Source organism: Vombatus ursinus, unplaced genomic scaffold, assembly GCF_900497805.2.
Source record: "Vombatus ursinus unplaced genomic scaffold, bare-nosed wombat genome assembly UNPS02014812.1, whole genome shotgun sequence".
Classification (NCBI taxonomy): Eukaryota; Metazoa; Chordata; class Mammalia; order Diprotodontia; family Vombatidae; genus Vombatus; species Vombatus ursinus.
The window spans coordinates 87,521,028-87,540,165 of record NW_020954590.1 but is presented as its reverse complement, the minus strand read 5'-3'; the positions used below and the strand labels follow the sequence as shown (position 1 = coordinate 87,540,165).

At 36.9% G+C, this 19,138-nt stretch overlaps 1 protein-coding gene across 1 annotated transcript in view; it reads left to right on the top strand.

Annotated features, from left to right (window-relative positions):
• The window catches only part of LOC114053703 (armadillo repeat-containing protein 1), a 90,347-nt gene that overhangs the window by 32,293 nt on the left and 38,916 nt on the right, over positions 1-19,138 (top strand). The window contains exon 3 of the mRNA XM_027876822.1: positions 3,011-3,102. Within this exon, the coding sequence (XP_027732623.1) occupies positions 3,011-3,102 (92 nt within the window). The remainder of the gene's footprint in view (positions 1-3,010; positions 3,103-19,138) is intronic.

Genomic DNA, 19,138 nt, shown 5'->3' with positions numbered 1-19,138 from the left:
GCTTCTGAATTTGCTCCTCCATTGGTACATTACCTACAGCCTGAGACTTCTGGGACAGGGTAATTTGGGAGCAGGGCCACTTATCAGTCCACTCTGGATCTATGACTAGTTACTCTGTATTGGGCAACAAAGCTGCTGGTCAGTACCTTTCTCCATCATGGTGCTCCAGTAGGGGTCTGGAGATATCTTGCAATGGATTTGGGACTTCTTTATTGTCCCAGTTCACAGGATGTCCTTTGGCACTGCAGTGCTGCACCAGGCCCTGTCCCCAGTGTCCGAAAACCTCTGTCTCCCTATGCTGAACTGGTCTGGAAAAATGACTTATTATGACTTTTTTTTTTTGGATTTCCTGTTCAGGATTTTGTCTGGTGCATTTTCTAGATCTGTTTGGAGCAGTTTGGGGATGGGGCACAGCTCGCTGTACTGCTGTTTCCTGCTTCTCCATCTTGGCGTTTTTGATGTTTTATATTTAGTCTTTTGATTTTTTCTGATATTTTTAATAACTATTTCATGTAGTTATTAATTTCTCTTTGGTCTGTTCTAGCTTTCAGAGAATTCATTACTTGGGTTAGGTTTACTATTTTCTGTTCTCTTTTCTTTGCTATGGAGCTTTTATTTCATTTTTATCTCTTGCTTCATTTCCCGTAGATCCTCATGTAGATTGTGTGAAAATTTCACTTTTGCCTTTTTAGTTTCCTTGCAAGTTTTACAGTTACTCTTCTTTTGGGGATCTACAATAGATTTAGGTATCCAGTAATTTTTTATACTATTTTGGGCCTTCCTTGGTTTACTCAGGTCTACAGGTTATTTCTTGGTGTGGTTGGCTTAGTTCACCCTGCTTTCTGTGATGACCTCTGCCTCCTAGAGTTAGGCTTTGTAGATGTTTGAGGTTTCAGAGCCATGGATCTTTGGGTCCTCTGTGTTATTTCAGTATCTCAGAGCCCCTGAGTCTGGAGTGTCTTGCTGGTTCTCTGAGGTTTTCTCAGGGGAACCCTTTGCTTGTGATGCCTTTAGGACATAGAGCTTTGCAGGCTACACTTGTTTCTCGCACTTCTCTACCACAGCTTCTGGCTTTGTTGCCTACACTGGCTTTGCCGGTGGCTCCTTTTCCTATTTTCTAGGTTTCTGGGTGACTTTTCATTCAATTCTGGGGTGAAAGAAGTCACTGTAGATTCTTGATTTCTTGGTCATTATTCAGTCTAGTGTGAATTTCAGGTTTTTGCTGAAGTAATTATTCAGGAACTGGGTGATCAGCCATAGGGTCATGCAGCCATCTTGGTTGGAAGTTCCATCATTAAGGCTACTTACTGTGTTGTGAACTGATCTAACCATTCTGGAGAGCAATTTGAAACTATGCCCAAAGGGCTATAAAACTGTGCATACCCTTTGATCCAGCAATACCATTACTAGGTCTGTATCCCAAAGAGATCATAAAAAAGGGAAAAAGACCCATATGTACAAGATTATTTCTAGCAGCTCTTTTTGTGGTGGCAAAGTATTGGAAATTGAGGGGATGCCCATCAGTTGGGGAATGGCTGAACAAGTTGTGGTATATGAATGTGATGGAATACTATTGTTCTGTAAGAAGTGATGAGCAGTCAGATTTCAGAAAAACTTGGAAAGACTTACATAAATTGATGCTGAGTGAAATGAGCAGAACCAGGAGAATGTTGTACAGAGTAATAGTAACATTGTGTGGTGATCGACTATGATAGACTTAGCTCTTCTCAGCAGTACAGTGATCAAGACAACTCCAAAAGACTCACGATGAAAGATACTATCCACATCTAGAGAAGGAACTGTGGAGTCTGAATGAAGATTGAAGTGTACTATTTTCACTTTTTTTTTGTTTTTTCTTTATCGTGGTTTTTCCCTTTTGTTCTGATTCTTCTCTTACAACGTGACTAATGTGGAAATATGTTTAATATGATTGTATATGTATAACCTATATCAGATTGCTTCCCTTCTTGGGGAGGGGGGGGAAGAGAGGGAGGGAGAAAAAATTTGGAGCTCCAAATCTTATAAAAGTGAATGTTGAAAAGTATCTTTACATGTAATTGGAAAAAATAAAATACTGTTAAGTGGAAAAAACCACATAATAAATTTCCCAAGATACAAAAAAAACAAAAAAGACTACTTACTGTGCTTCTCTTATTCCCCACCCCCAGCCAATTCCTTGCTATGTCTCCACTCATCTTAGTTTGGGTACTTACTGTCTCACTTGGACTCTCACAATAACCAAATTGGTCTCTGCTATCATTCTCTCTCCAGTCTCTGCATACATAGCTACTAAAATCATCTACTTAAATTAAAGATCTGAATAAGGCACTCCCTTCTGGTAGTCAGATAGTAAAGTATTCTAAATGTCAAACTGAGGAATTTGTCTTTTATCCTAGAGGCACTATTACTTCTAGCCTTGATTAGATTTTGTGATAGTCAAAAGAAGCTGTATCTACTTTTGAGTCTGGCTAACATTTAAGTTAAAGTCTGACTCCAGTCTTTCTTTCTAGATTTATTTTCATACTTCCTTACATTTACTTTATGTTCCAGCCAGTTTGATAGACTTACTTACAAAGTCATTCCATGCCTGGAATGTACTCCCTGTTTACCTTAGCCTTATTGAGTCTCTACCAACCATCAAGTCTCAGCACGTGTTCCACATCTTATATATAGGTGCTCACAGTATTTTCTTCCTCTTCAAATTCTTGAATTTACTCATTTGTTGAAATGTTGAACCCTCAGGCCATAGTTGAAAGAAGCTCCTTGAGGACAGTAACTGATTTATTTGAAAAAAAAAAATTTGTCTTTTTGCCTGGAAATGTTAGAACCTAATAGTTGCTAATTAATGGTTGTTGAACTAAAGTGTCTCAACCAATCTGCTTATTGAGCATGGTATTAAAACTTAATAGTTAATAGGTTCTAAGTAAAATGAAGAAAGAGAACCTTTTACAGTCAGTTATTTAATTTGGATAATCTAGAAATGAGAATTAATTGATTGTTTCTGTTTTAGGCTCTACGCTACTTGGCAGAATGCCGGGCTAACAGAGAAAAGATGAAAGGTGAACTGGGCATGATGTTGAGCTTGCAAAATGTAATACAAAAGTAAGTAGACTGTGTTTTGTTTTGCTAAAAGTAGAGAAATAGATTGTCTGGCTAAACTTACATACAGTCCATGTAAAGTCTTGGTTGAATCCTTGAAGTTGAATATGTATGCAGGAAGTCCTCGTTTATGCTTAATTATTTGTAGAAGAGGTGTTATCATTTGAAATGATTTAAGTCAAGCCTAATTTTTAATTGACCCCAAAAAGTGAGATTCGCCTCCTGGCGAAGGGCCTGATAATCCAGCATTTTCATTTCTACTATAAATGAATTACAAAAACAAAAAACCCTACATTGTCTCTAAATTGATTGAAGTAAGCAGAATAGTAACCGATTTTATGTAAAATTGTATTTCATGTGATATAGTATAGTTTCTAGCAGTGACTTTCAACCCTTTTGAGTGTTAAGACCTTTTTAAAATATAAAAAACATTTCACAGATCCCTCTCATGGTAGTAGTTATACTATAGGTATCCACTGATTGAGAACACAAATGGTGACAAAAAGCTATTATGAATTCTGTAATCTTTTAAATTTGTATCTTATTCATCACAACATCTACATATATTTGAGAAATAGTGCATATATGAGAGATATTATTTAGTCTAAAAGGACTGCTTACTGTACTGAATTATCTTGCACATTTTGTTGGAGCTGAAAGAAACACAGTGTTTGGTGTATATATGGTGGTTTCCCAGACTCCATGAACCCACAAGATAGGAACCACTAGTCTACAATTTAAAGTTTCTGTGTTATTTACTGATTTACTTCATTGCTTACTACAGTGAACCAGAAGGTGATGGAGCAGTCTCATCACGAATTTATGGGTTTCAGAAGGACTTCTTTGGGGAGATTGTTAGGCATCTATTTTTGAGGAGGTTATAGAGGAGATTTAGTGCCATTTGATTGTTTTTTGAGAATGATTTTGTTCTTGAGCTGCTCATGGCCACCCGGTCTTCAGTGCAGCCTGGGATCTGGGGCCAGGCTGAGCTGAGGAAGACCTTGCCTGAAAGCAATCTCTGACCTGAGTGAACTTTTCCATTCCCTGATAAGTGGGAACAGTGAGGAAGGGGAATAACCTATGTGTGCCTGTCCAGGTCACTAGAGGATTTTTACCATCCTTAATGAAAAGACCAAAGCCTAGTAAAAATTTGACTTGTAAAACCTAGGAAGGAATCAGTGACAGTTAAGATTTTGGTTGTGGACTTCACCTTGGAGGAATAGGGTCACCCCCATTCTTTTAAAAAATGTCCTACCAATTAGAGCAAGGGGAAGACTTTAGTTGCCAGAGGGTATTGTCCCAGAAATATTTGTGCAGACACCTCTCTAGTTCAGCTCTTTTTTTCCTTTCACTGTCAAATCTCAGCTCCAGCTTCTGGAGTCTCCCTGGGCTACTCTCTTCTACCTGCTCTAAGGCAGTGCCACCTAAGAGCTTCCAGAGGCCCTCTTAGAAGCCACAACACCTCCAAGGCCCTTCTTATGCTGTTGTTTTCTATTTTCTGACTGAGTTCCTAGATTCCCTGGGCTCTTCTTCTTCCTTCTCCTGTGAGGTGGGCCTCCCAGGTTCTAAGAGGACATTACACCACCACCTGTCATGAGATCAGGCCTTCAGGGAAAGACCTTGAATTATCTGATCATCTGTCTCTCATTTCTTAATAGAGAATAACTTTATATGGTAACTGATAGAATATAGATGACTGACTAGGAGTTGTTACCCAAGATAGTAAGAATACAATAGAAAAACATCTACTTGCAAACCTTGTTGAAAATTTATTTCGCTAGGCCCAGATGAGCTACATCCTTGGATCCTGAATGAACTGGCAGATGTGATTACTGAGCCACTGTCAGTGATATTTGAAAGATCATGGAAACAAGAGAGGTACCTCAAGATTAGAGAAGAATAAATGTCCTAATTTTAAAAAAAGAGAAGAGGACAAAATCTGCAAACTCTAGGCCATATAGTTTGACTTTGATTCCTATTAAAATTCTAGAACAGATCATTGAAAAGATTGCTGAACATGTAGAACATCTAGAAAAGGAAGCAGTGATTACAAAGTACCAGACTTCATGAAGAAGGGTCATGGCAAGCTCATCTCATTTCCCATTTTAACAGGACCACTAAACTAGAAGATGAGAGGAATGCTGGGGATTGTTTACCTAGATTTTAGCAAAGCTTTGATAAAGTTTCTTATACTACTCCTGGTGAGAACATGGAAATACTTGGATTGGATGAGAATACAATCAGATGGATTCAGAAATGGTTGATTGGCCAGATTCAAAGTAGTTGTTAATGTTTCAATTTCACCATGGCAGGAGGTCTCCAGTGGAGTACCCCAAGAATCTGTTGCTTGGCCCTGTGTCAATCACCATTTTTATCAGTGGCTTGGATAAAGGAACAAATAGCATGTTTGTAAAATTTGCAAGATGTATCAGAGCTGGGAAGATAACTAAGACAGTGGATGACAGAATCGGTATCCAAAACAGATTTGGACAGGCTTGAGCATTGGGACAAATCTAAGATGATGAAATTCTTTAGGATGAATATGCAAAGCCTTTCACTTGGGTGCAAAAATAATTACCTTCACTAGCATAAGATGAGGGAAGCATGGTTAGATGTGAATTTAGAAAAAGAATCTGAAAAAAGATAGTGGACCTCAGAGTTAGCAGTTGTGAGGTGAATTTTAGTGTGTGTAAAGTGCATTTTTTGTTATTCTTTCTTAGAGTTTTCTTCTCAGGATCCATAGCTATAACAATCTCTACCTTCTAGTAGAAACAGTTTCTACCACACTTGTGCAGTAGATACAGGGATGAAATAATGTAAAATTGTGAGACTATGCTGGCAATGTGCCTTCTTTGTTGTTTCCCTATAAAGCAAATGGGTGTTGGTCAGTGACTGGGGACCCCCATGGGGTGAATGTGCAGGCTGAATGCTGTGTGTGCCTTGATTGGCCACCAGCAAGGTTTGGGAGGGGGAATCTGTGTCTTTGCTTCAACTGGCCCCCATTGAGGCTTGAGGGGATTTAGGGGAGAGCACAAGTTGTGCTGATCTTGATTGATCCCATTGAGATGAGGGGTAGTTGCCCCCACTTCACACCGGCCCCTGCAAGAAGGGTTGTTAGGGAATGCTATAGGAATTAGAGCTCCCCTTATCAGCAAACTCCCTTTGAGAAGACTAGACTAGAATAAAGTAAGCTTATTTAACCGCTTATTCCATTCCTGTCTTCACATCTGACTAGATCAAAAGTGAACCTGCTAGCGAGGGAGGTGCTGGAAGCCCTCCTTTGTCTCTTTCCTAAGAAATGGTGTAGTCAGTGTGTTTACTTGTCCAATCGCTGATTTGATCTTGGGCTGCATTTAGAGGGGATAGCTTACAAGAATATGGAGTTGAGGGTTTCACCCTACTCTGACTGTACTCTTATTCAGTTCTGGGTGCCACAGTTTAAGAAATACATTGATAAGCTGGAGAGTGTTCAGAGGACAGCAACCAGCATGGTGAAAGGTAGGGACTCCCTGTCATAAGAGGATAGTTTGAAGGAACTGGTAATGTTTAGCCTGGAGAGGAGAGGACTTGTTAAGACAGGCCAGATGTCTTACAGATGTCTTATTTGAAAGACTGTCATGGATAGGAAGATTAGGCTTGCTTTGTTGGGGGGCTTAGCCAGGAGCAATGGGTAGAAATTGCAAAGAGGTAGATTTAGGCTTTACTTCAGGAAAAACTCCCTAACAAAGGAGCTGTCCAAATGTGCCCTCCTTGGGGGGTCTTTAAGCAGGGGCTTAATGGTCATGTGTTGACTAGCTTATCTTGGGGATTTCTCCTGTGCATGAGTTGGGACTAGGCGGCTGCTGAGGCTTCTTCCTTCTCTTAGATTCCATGATTCTGAAGCTCTTTCAGATTTTTCAAAGCGCTGTGTACATGTTAGCTCTTTGGTCCTCCAAACCATCTGCATGGCCCCTTGTTATCTCCAAAATTAAATGTAAAGTCCTTCATTTGGCATTTAAAGTTCTTAGCAACCTCCCCCTGTCTCGGTGCTTTTGGAGTGGCTGCCCTCCCTGTGCCTGGAATGCTCGGCCTCCCTTCTACTTCTTTGGCCCCTTCTGGACGCATCTCAGATGCCTTCCTTTGCAAGAGGCCTTTTGTGGGGCTCCCAGCTGCCAGAGCCCTCCCTTGTAAAGTTACCTTCCATCTGAGTTGTTTCTTGTGTGTGTGTGGTTGTTTTTACTCATGTCTGACTCCTGAGGTTTTCTTGGCAGAGATACTGGACTGGTTTGCCATTTCCTTCTCCAGCTCATTTTACAGGGGAAGAACTAAGGCTCAAAGGGTTAAGTGACTTGCCCAGGATCACACAGCTAGTAGGTGTTTGAGGCCAAATTTGAACTCAGGAAGAGGAATCTTCCTGACTCCAGGCCTGTGCTCTATCCATTGTACCACCTAGTATGTACCTACTTACTTACCTGTCTCCTCTGTTAGAATGTCAATCTCTTGGAAGACATGATTCTTTTTGATTTTCTTTGTATTCTTGGAACTTAACATAGTGCCTTGTACGTGGTAAGCAGTTCATAAATGGTTGTTGATTAATTTTTCAATTAATTTTTCAACTAATCCAGGAATGTCTGTTTTCCATTTTTAAACATCTTCATGTAAAATTGTTATGTATGGAGCATTTTATTTAAGAAGCAGGTATTGGCATACTTGAGCTGCTATCTTATTTTCAATGGTGGCTTTACCTTTCACCCTAGTATTATGAAGTCATATTTCCCTTTCAAATGCATGAACTAAACCTTATTTGTTATGTTTTTAGTATCTTCTGATCCTTCACTATTGTGGCTTCACTGTGTCAAAAAGTTTTCAGAATGACAGGTTTATAGACCTAGAGCTGGAGAGGAGACTTGGAAGTCATTAAGTAGAACCCACTCATTTTATTTTATTTTAGTTTTAATTATTAATTTGTTTTTAGTTTTCAGCATTCACTTCCATAAGCTTTTGAGTTTTAAATTTTCTCCCCCTCTTTCCTCGCGTCTCTCCCCAAGGCTCTGATATAGCCTCTGCATATACATTCCTTTTAAACATATTTTCACATTAGTCATGTTGTAAAGGAGAATTAGAACCAATGGAAGGAACCACAAGAAAGAAGAAATAAAACAAAACAGAAACAAAAAAAAAAGCAAATAGTATGCTTTGATCTGCATTTAAACTCCATAGTTCTTTGTCTGGATGTGGATAGCATTTTCCATCATGAGACTTCTGGAGATGTCTTAGATCCTTGCATTGCCGAAAAGAGCTAAGGCCATCAAAGTTAATCATCACACAATATGGCTGTTACTGTGTACAATGTTCTCCTGGTTCTGTTAATTTCGCTTAGCATCAGTCCATATAAGTCTTTCCTGGTTTTTCTGAAGTTCACCTAGTCATCATTTCTTATAGCATAGTAGTAGTCCATTACATTCATAGACCACAACTTGTTTAACCATTCCCCAGTTCATGGGCATCCCCTCAATTTCTAATTCTTTGCCACCACGGAAGGAGCTGCTATAAATGTTTTTGTACATGTGGGTCCTTTTTCCATTTTTATGATCTCTTTGGGATACAGCCCTAGAATTGGTATTGCTGGGTTAAAGGGTATGCACATTTTATAGCCCTTTGGGCATAGTTCCAAATTGCTCTCCAAAATGGTTCGATCAGTTCACAGCTCCACCAGCAATGTAATAATGTTCCAATTTTCCTACATCTTCTCCAGCATTTATGATTTTCCTGTTTTGTCGTGTTAGCCAACCTGATAGGTGTTATGTGGTACCTCAGAGTTGTTTTGATTTGCCTTTCTCTAATCAGTAGTGATTTAGAACATTTTTATATGACTATAGATCTAATTCTTTTATCTGAAAACTGCCTGTTCATATCCTTTGATCATTGACTTGTATTCTTATAAATTCTGCTCATTTTATAGATGAGAAAATTGAGGCTCAGAGAAAAGTGACTTGCCTAGGGTCATCCAGATAGTATTTTTTGTTTTAGGATGATGCAAACTGTGGTCCTGACTTCCAAAGCCAACTCTTTGTCTAACTGTGCTAGCAGAACTCAAAAGCAAAAAGTTCTCTCCTATGTTTTCACCTCAGATCATCAATGATAGTGAATTATAACATGACTAAAGTACTGTTTTTTGTAATATTGTAAAGTATTGAATATGAGGTGACTACAGATTAATAAAAGAGATTTTAAAAAAACTGTTAAGACTATATATTTATGCAAGTCATGTTGCTATTATATTTTACAAACCACAAAAGAAATTCCATATCATTACTTTAGTCACAGGGCACTATCTATGCTACCTTCTTTCTACCGAGATATGTGTGTGTGTGTGTGTGTGTGTGTGTGTGTGTGTGTGTGCTCTTGTGTTTGAAAAAGAGAGGGGTTGAGTGACTATTGAAACTAGAGGGGAAGTTGTAGGCAAAGTACATCAGCAAGCCCATTGACTTAATCATTTCTGTGCTGCGTGCCTGTTATTGTTAGTGTGGTGTTGGAATTGAATTTGGAATCTGAGCACTTGGGTTTGAGACTCCAGTTTCTCATTCATCAGCTCTGTGACTTTGAACAAGTCATTTGCCCATTTTGGGTTTCCAGTTTCTCTTCTATAAAATGAGGATAACAGTCCTTAGACTGCTCACAAACACAGGATTGTTATAAAAAAATACTTAACTATGAGCTGTTATTATTATGCAAGTGTAATGCTTAGCCTGATCAATACCAATTTCCAGAAATGGCTGATGATAGCTGCTAATAACTTGAAATATAATTGTTTTTTCTTAATGTTCTTGGGGTAAAAGTATTTTTGTTAGTCTTGATTTCATAGATGGCTTATTTTTGTCAGCTGAGTATATGCATATTCATTTAATATATATCATACATATTCATTTTATATAGTTGTATGAGGAATATAATATAAAATGAATATGTATGATATATAAAATGAATATGCATATATTCTTTTGACAGCAACATGCTATCTTACATATATGTGTATGTGAACTATATAATTTTTCTTTTTAAAAGATACTCATATTCCAGAATTGTACCTGGATTAATGTAATGATTTACTTTTTCATTCACTTGACTTTCTGTTTGGCATTGTAGTGATAGAACAGTAGACTAGCAAAGAGTATATTTGTCTTAGTGGCTGTTGAAAAGCCATTGACTAAATGTTTGCAGTCTTATAGTATCTTATTTTTTTCTACATACACAAATATTAGAATGAACTATTTTCTGTCAGCTGGGTTTTCTGTGATAATCAGACACCATGAAAAATCTTAAACTTCCCTGTAGGCTTTGTTTTTAATGATCATCTTACTTTTTTGCTTGCTATTTTTGTATTCTCTGTATTTGATTGCTTGTGAGTTGATCTTTTGGTCCTACTCCTTTCACATGCAAAGTCTAATAATTATTTACTTTGGGGAAGGAGGGGCAAAGATAATTTATCATGGATAATCTTCAAGCCTGGTAATTGGTTTATTAAATACATTTCCTAAATTTTCACTGAAGAAAATCTCCAATTTAAATTAGCCTTTGTCAAGCTTTTTTAAAATCAAGGAAAATAAGCCAAATACTAAAAAAAAAAAATCTTTAACTACTTATATGGAAAAATAAACATTTTTGAAAGTATTAAATTCTAGCAAAAGATTTTGGGGGTATGGTATATTATGGAAAATATATTTAGGAACATTTAGCATTTGAAAATGGAATATTATAATGAGTTTTTAAGAGCAAAGATTTTTGTCACTCCACTTTTCTTGTTAAGATTTAAGGACATCTAGTTGACAAGAAATGTTTGGAATCAAGCTTTTAATTTCATGGAAACGTGTTAAGGAAGTTATGTATTGAAAAGGGGGTGGAAATTATTTTTGTCTCAGAAATGAAAGACTGAAATAATTCAATAGTGATTTAAAATTACATTTTATTTTGATCATGAAAAAGGCAAGGAAAGTGAAAATGAATGAATATAAAGATGCAGAGATTTTTGTGACTTTTTTAGGGAAATAATAGTCATCAGTTACTAATAATTATTAGTATTTCTTTAAGGTATTAAAATTTAAACTTTAAAAAAATTTTTAAAATTTTTAATGGCCTACTTATATGTAAATCACTGTGCTGGGTATTGATGAAAAAATGAAAAATGGTCCTTGCCCTCAAGGACCTTATGTTTTACATAGCAGGCATCAGCTGCATTGGCACATTTCATTGGCACAAAACATTTCATGTGAATTTTAGAGATACCGCAATTTGAGTGGTATTTTAAACCTTGGGAACTTTTTCATTCTTGTTAAACTGAAATTTTTTTTCAGTTTTATATTTTGAGAGCTGTTTTCTGCTTATGTCTAAAAGTAATGATAAAATTCATGTCTGCTTCTCCAAGTTTAATCCAAGTCTGTTTCTCTTGTCTGTTAAAGGAATGTTGAGCCTGAACAGCTAGGTACTTTAATAAAAAATTCTGAGGACGTAGAAGGATATGAGAAAGCCCATTATAAGAATGACTAACACAGGCCTGCACAACATACAGCCTGTGGGCCACTTGTGGCCCGCGAAAGGATTTCAGGTGGCCTGCAAAAAATGTAGAGGATATAAAAGAAAGTAAAGATGTAAGGAGTACTTTTTCTCAGCCCTGTTTAACCTGCCTTTTGCTAGTCACTGTTGTGCCTGTTATGTTACTTGGCTGGTGGGTTGCCACTACCCACTCTCTCCTACTTGACATGTGACCTGCAGCAACCAACCATTGTCAGTCTGTCTCTAGTCTAAGAAGAGTGAGAGTCCTATCTTTTCACTGTGTTTTCAGTCATTACTGGCATTGAACAGGGACAAAGTGAGTGCAGCCACGTGCCAATGCAGCTGATGCCCCCTATGCGATGAACATTAACAAATCGAGGGCCTCTTCCCCTCCCTCCAAGTTACATGAGTGTCTGGTGCTCTCTCCAAGGTCAGACACTCAATTCAGTATTTTTTTGTATGTGAGCAGTTGCTGTGGAGATTTTTTGGTTCTAACATTAAAGTTTTGGGGGTGACTTTGTAAAATGGTTGATAAAAAGAAACAGAAGATGGAATCAGAACATAAAGTGTTTAATCTAAAGTGGACAAATAGATACTTGTTTATTTACATGAGAGACAAAATATTGTGCTCTGTTTGCTGAAAAATAATAGCTGTTCTGAAGGAATACAATTTTTGTCGCCATTTCAAACCAAAACATCCTGACTTGAGCAAATTGGACACCAGTGAAAAACAAAGCATCCAAATTGTTGAACAATCTCAGTGGAGAACAATGGTTTTTCAAGAAAGTAAACTCAGGAAATGAGGCAGCTACTAAGGTTAGTTTTCAGATTTCTAAAGAAATCGATTTCAAACATGATTTCAGAGTGTGATTGCTGACAGGAAGTGTAATACATACCATTAACTAAATGTAAATAGTAAGAAAACCTGAAAAATGTATTGGAACTTGTACTGCTTAGCTAAGTAATTTTTTTACACATGAATGTGATTTCATGATAAATAAAAATCTTAAGTAATAAGTGTGATTAATTGATATTAATTGAAATTTCCCTTTTTAAAATATGGTTTATTTGCAAAATAGTTTAATCGTTAATTATACCTTTACTTGGAAAATGAGCCACTAAAAATCTGTCTGAGGCCCAAAGAAGTTTAGCCTATTTTAATTTTAGTTTTGGCCCCAAACTACTGTGTAGGTCTGCTTTAACATAATAGTGTAACAGTGTATTTTTCCCCCTAAGTACCTGTGAATAATTAATGAAGTAATTCTAAAATCAAGCTACTTAAGTCTTGACTTTTAGCCTTCCTTGAATTTCGATTGGTCATTATGTTAATTTGATTTCTGGAAAACAAGGTAAAGCTCATATAATGCTAGGAGTGTCATCATTTTCGTATCTCCAGTGACTAGCACAATCTGGTGCGCATAGTAGGTGACTTAATAAATGTATGAGTCATCTTACTGATGTTTTTTCATAGATAATTTTCATCTTTGCTTTCAAGTGTGCCTTTAATACAAGAGTCTTGTTATAACACAAATATTATGTAATACAAAATTTGGTATAAAGTAGATGAGTCTAAGACCTTGTCTAAATGGATTTATTGATAGAGGTACCAAAGGACCGCATTATGACAGTTTTATTTATGATTTAGTGGGATGTACAAGACTTAAGCTCATAACTTTTTTTATAATTTTCATGACTCATTTGCCTGTTAGAGACCTCCTTAATTTGAGTGTACACTATCGCATTAACATTCTGTTGCCTTCATGGTGTTGGAACATTTTGAATTTCAAAGGCATTGGTTACCAAAAAATGTTTGTAAATTTGACTTATAATTTGGATGTTGTTGTTTGCATTTATGGGAAGATGCTTAGCAAAATCTTTTGCTCCTCGGCACCAAGACTTTACAAGGCAACCAAATTATGATCATATTTTGGTTCAGAACATCTCTTACTTCAATACTTCAAGAATCTGTGATTTCCTCAATGTGCATACTGCCCCTCGCTGAAATCGATTACAATCCCTGCCTGTCTCACAGTTTAGTAGATGGACTTTGAAAGTTGCTGTAATTAACAATTCAATACTTTGTAGCTAACCTAGTGATGAGCTTCACAGCTGATCCTCAGGCAACAGATGTTCAGTCTGTCTCAGGTCTGTATATCTCTTAAATTCTCTATAAAAAAATTTCAAATGTGTTGTAAAATCATGCATTATAGGCTAGGAAGTATTTTTTAAAATTTGGTTGCCCATAAAAAATTATTGTAGCTTTTAGGTCTCCTTATTTCACAATGAAAAGCAAACTTCATCTTTGTGATCTACTTTTGTCTTGGCTGGAGGAGACATCTTTAACTATATGACATTTATATGGGATTCCAAGCATCTGTTTTCCATATATTACTAATGTGGACCTTGACAGATGTTTTTCTGGCCACAGGAGATTGATTTATCACAAACCTAACTTTAACACAAGCATTCTTTAGGAAATCATTCAAATTTTGCAATTTCATATACCCATATCATAAGAAACGTATGTTTCCTAGACTGATAATTGTTTTCTTTGATCTGGCTACACCAGGGCAGACATCCAGCCAGCATGAGAGTAGAAGAAAACTGTCAGAGCATCCATCTATCTCTTTAGGAGGCCTGAGTTAGGGTGAGATGTAGTTGTGCTGCTATGGAACTGCTGAACTGTGGAAGCACCAGAAGGATGTTCCCACACCCCAGAAGGCCCCAGAGGGCAAGAAAAATCTGTTATGGAGGGCTGCTGCTTGATTAACAGAAGAGAAACACTAGACCTGGCAGTAAGCCGTGGGGAACCAGATAACAGAAAGCAGGTATGGAGAATGGGGTTGCTTGTTATGGGGGAAGCAGGGAAGGTTTATTAGATATAGAAATAATTCTGGGTATTTTCTTTTTGCCCTCCTTTAGTTGTCATTCTGTGAAACTCTACTCAACTTCACTCAGTTGTTAACACTTGCAGGTTTCTCTTGTACTGGGGTCAAATTGGTGCTTGCAGATTGGCAATTGGATTGATTTCAAAATCACTGTTACTTTCAGTTCTTTAACTGTGAAGAGAATTTTTGAGTTCCCTGTCACTCAGAATGAGTCTGGCATTATGTCCTAATTCTGGTCTCTTACTAACAAAAACTCTGAGCATTCAAGGCTAAAACTCTTTTGTATTCTGCCTTTTGGTTCTGGAGTCCTTTGTCAGAAGAAACATAAAATGTCAGCTCAGAAGATCTAAATCTAACTTATGACATATTTGTTGTCTGGGGTTTGGAGAAAAATAGTTTTGATGGAAGATGTGTTTTGTAAAAGTGCTTTGGAATATTTAATACTATAAATATAACTTGCTTTAATAAAATGTGACATTCATTTGAAAACTACTAACATTTCATGGAGAAAACTTTATAAAATATTAGATTTAGAAACAGTACTTTTAGAATAGTCTGATATTTTTCTTGAGGCTTGCGAAGATAATTTGACATAGGTGTCTGATGGTAGGTGAAAATCTTTGCATCATTCCTTTCTGCTTTTCTCTTCTATGTAATTCTTTTAACAATTATTTGTTACCCCAAAAATGTAGCAGATAATTACAGTCTTTCTCAATTTATTATTCAAGAGAGAAGCATAGTTCCTGCAACTAAATGATAAGTACGGAATAACTAGCAAGCTGAAAATCAACTTTGAGTGTAATTCTGTGCTGCATAAATGTATTTTTTCCCCCAAAAGGATAGAGTGCTAAGTTACCTCTTAAAAAGAATGTTTAAGAAGTTTTCCATGAGGTGTCAGCAGACCTTTAGCATTAATATTGGTATATTCAGTAGTTTATGAAGAGTGTGATGATCTTAATGGCTCCTTATGGACAGTATAAAGTAGTATTAGTAGCTTCTAGAATTAGAATGAATTAGAATTTATAGCCTATATGGAAATATACTCATTTTGTGTTGAGAATGAAAGTGACTTTTGATAGCCAACTGGGGTTAAAGTTCATTGGTGTGGGGTATTTTTCTGGGGAGTTCATTTTATGAATACCATTATGGTACTCTTGACTCTAACTAATGTATTAAAAATAGTGATGGAGAATCAATATACCAAATAGCTCTTATTATAAAATGGTGAATTACTAAGAGTAAAATTCCAATTACTTAGCTAAAAGAGTTTTTCAAGATAGTCTCTATTTGCCTGGATGTCAGGTTTAACAAGCTGAACTAAATCCAGCACATTAATCAGCTCCTCCAATTTATTACTTGCCCAAGAAGATTAGGGCAATTAATATGTATTTAATTATATAGCTTCTCCTTCAGATATGACCAAATATACCACTGCAACTCCAGACTTATGCTCAGACCCTTTCCTCCCTACTTTTAGTTTTGAATAGCCTTTAGTCTTTGAACATTGGAATAGACATAATATCTCTATCTTTACTGTCATAGCCTTTCATTTTAATTTTTAAACAAATTTGTTAAATCACCGAGAAAGGATAATTTATAAATGATGTAACTATATGGAGGTTGTATGGTAGTTTATATGATTACTAGAATATTGAATTGGAAATAAGACTTTTTTCTAAACTATTTTTCTTTTCTACGCTAAAATACAGAGATACTTCTTTTCTTTACCTTAGATCTGTATTTGAAACAGCATAATAAGAAAGTGGAGTTGAATAAAATTAATTGGACTTTGGAAAATAACATGGTGATGGCATTACATTAGCTTCAGTGGTGATTATTAATTTTGAAACAGTGCCTGGCAGATAGTAGACTCTTGATAAGTACTTACGGATTGATTGGAAAACTTTCTAACAATAAATTGAGAGGTAATACTAAATTGATTAATGGAAAAATGACACAGAATGTGGTCTAAGCAGAAGGATAATGGGAAAATTCTACTACTTTTGATAAGTTGAGATGCGTCTCTGAAAATCAAGATGCATTCTTCAGGTTACTTACATTTTTCCACTGAATGTTGTATTTGGTAACTTCTTTTAATTGAAATAGATTGAAATCCCTCTGTGACACAGTATATTATCTTTAGAGAGTTGCGGTGGACCCCTAAATCATCACCTTTCAAATAACCTGGTTATGGTCCTCCCTGTACTTAGTTAGGCAGATCTTTGGACAATAGGCACGGTCTATGACCATACTACACTTGTTTGAAACCTTTTAGCAACCAGGTTCACCTCATTGCCGGAGTGATGCATCTGAGCCATAACTTTTTTATCTGGAGGTAATGATAGCAACCTTTTTAGTTCTTTAGTTAGTCACCTGTTGCCAGTTGTGAAGGGAGACATCTTGAATCTTGAGATTTCTGGATCATAAGGGGAAGAGAATAATGTTATTTAGAGCAAAAATGAATCCTAGAGGCAGCTTAATTACTCTGACTTTTTACTTTAATTTACTAGACTTCCTGAAATTCTGTTAGTTTGAGATGCTTATATGATTCTCATCCTCCTTTGAGAGTGCTGTAGATAAGTGTCAGCTAGTTCAGTGCATTTGCCTTTTTTTCCCTCCAAGTGAAGGTTTTTGATTTCTCTGTACAAACTCCTTCCACTGATGCAGATCAGCAGCACATCAGCAACCTAATGTACTTAGAGGGTTGCCACACAACCAGTTTGGGTCACAAAGGGGATTTACCCATGGCCATATAACTAGTATGTGTCAGAGTCAAAGCTTGAATCCAGATCTTCCTGGCTCCAAGATCAGTCTTCCTACCTTTCTTCTCAACATGTGTAGAACATGTGCATGTTTTAATTGACTGCAAGCTCACTAGAAGTCATCAGTATGTTGTAGCATCAAGAAAAGCTAATATAATCTGAGACTGATTTAGTAGAGGTATAGTGTCCAGTGTAAAGGAGCATTGATAGTCATATTATATTTTGCTGTGGTCGGACTTGGTCATCTGGAATATTTTGATGAGTTAAGAACAGCACATAATAGGAAGGCTCTTAGTAAACTGGAACATGACTGAGATGGTGAAGGGGATTCCGAACCATGCCTTGTCAAGTCAACAAGTATTTGTTAAGCATCTACTGTGTGACAGGCATTGTGCTAAGCACTGGGCATACAAAGATAGTTACTAACTATGTGACCATGGGCATAGATGACCATCAGCTTCTGATGGCAACGCTACTGATGGGGAACTTACTCCTTATGGAAAGCAACACTTTCCATTTCTTAGCTCTAATTTGTTGCAAAGAGTTTTTGTCTCTTGAGCTTCTGAACTCTCTTTTCCTCTTTTAGGGAGGCAGTGGAAAGTGGGCTGGATTTAGAGTCAAAGAACCTGGGTTTAAATCTTAACTTTTCATTTATATTTGTGTCCAGCCCAGTTTCTTCAATTGTAAAATGAGGATAATATCACCTTCCTCCTAAGGATGTTGTGAGGACAAAATGAGATGATGTTTGTAAAGTGTTTAGCACACAAAGTAGGCGCCATATGAATGCTAGCTATTACTATTAAAGAGAGGCAAGAAACAGTCCCTGCTGTCAAGGAGCTCACATTATAAAGGGGGAAAAAGCAAGCAAACCACTATGTATAAACATATATACAAGATAAATTAAGAGATCATCAATGGAGGGAAGGCACTAAGCAGATTTAAAGGGATACATGTACATGATAACAGTCAAATATAAATATTTAAAGGGTTGATATGTGGAAGAGATTAGATTTTATCTACTTGTTCCTTAGATTTAGTGTTGGAAGGAAACTCAGGTCATGAAATTCACGCTTCTCATTTTTTAGATGAAGAAATAGATAAGGATCAGAGAGGTCATGTGAACCCAATCATACAAATGCAAGTGGAAAGTTAGGATTTAAACCCAGATCCTTTGACTCTAAATCTAGCTCACTTTCCATTGTTTCCCTAGAGAGGAAAACAGAATTCAGGTCAATAGACAAAAACACTTCGCAACAATTAGAGCTAAGAAATGGAAGGTGTTGCTTTGCATAAGAAGTAAGTTCCCCATCACTAGAGCTGCTATATACAGAAGCTGATGGTCATTTGTGGGGGTGGGGATGATATTGATAGAATTCTTTTGGTCATTGGGCTAGATGACTTCTAATCTTTCTTCCAGCTTTAAGATTCTGTCATGCTATGCTATTCTGTTAGTTTCTGAAGCCATCTGTATTGAAAGAATAGGAGCTTTGATGGGATGGCAAAAAATTGTAAATTTGAACCACGGGGTACTTGCAGACATAATGCAGATCTGAGTAGGGTGTTTCTATGGAATTTTAGGGCAGCATCAAGATAAGATTATGGGGGAACTTGAGAAAGGGGCATCAGAAGGTATTAAAGTTGTGTAGAAAGGGCGGTGAGAGGGTGACACAGAACAACTAAATGTATTTCAGCATTTTCTCAGGGGCTAGCCATACAGTCAGGAAAAGGGGTATATAAATTGCCCCTTTTCTTGTGTGCTTCATAGACCTGACTCCTAATACTGAAAGCTCAGGCTGGCTGTTTTAGTACCATACTTAAGATATATGATAGACAAAGTAAGTTTTTGTAGGTTCAGCTTGG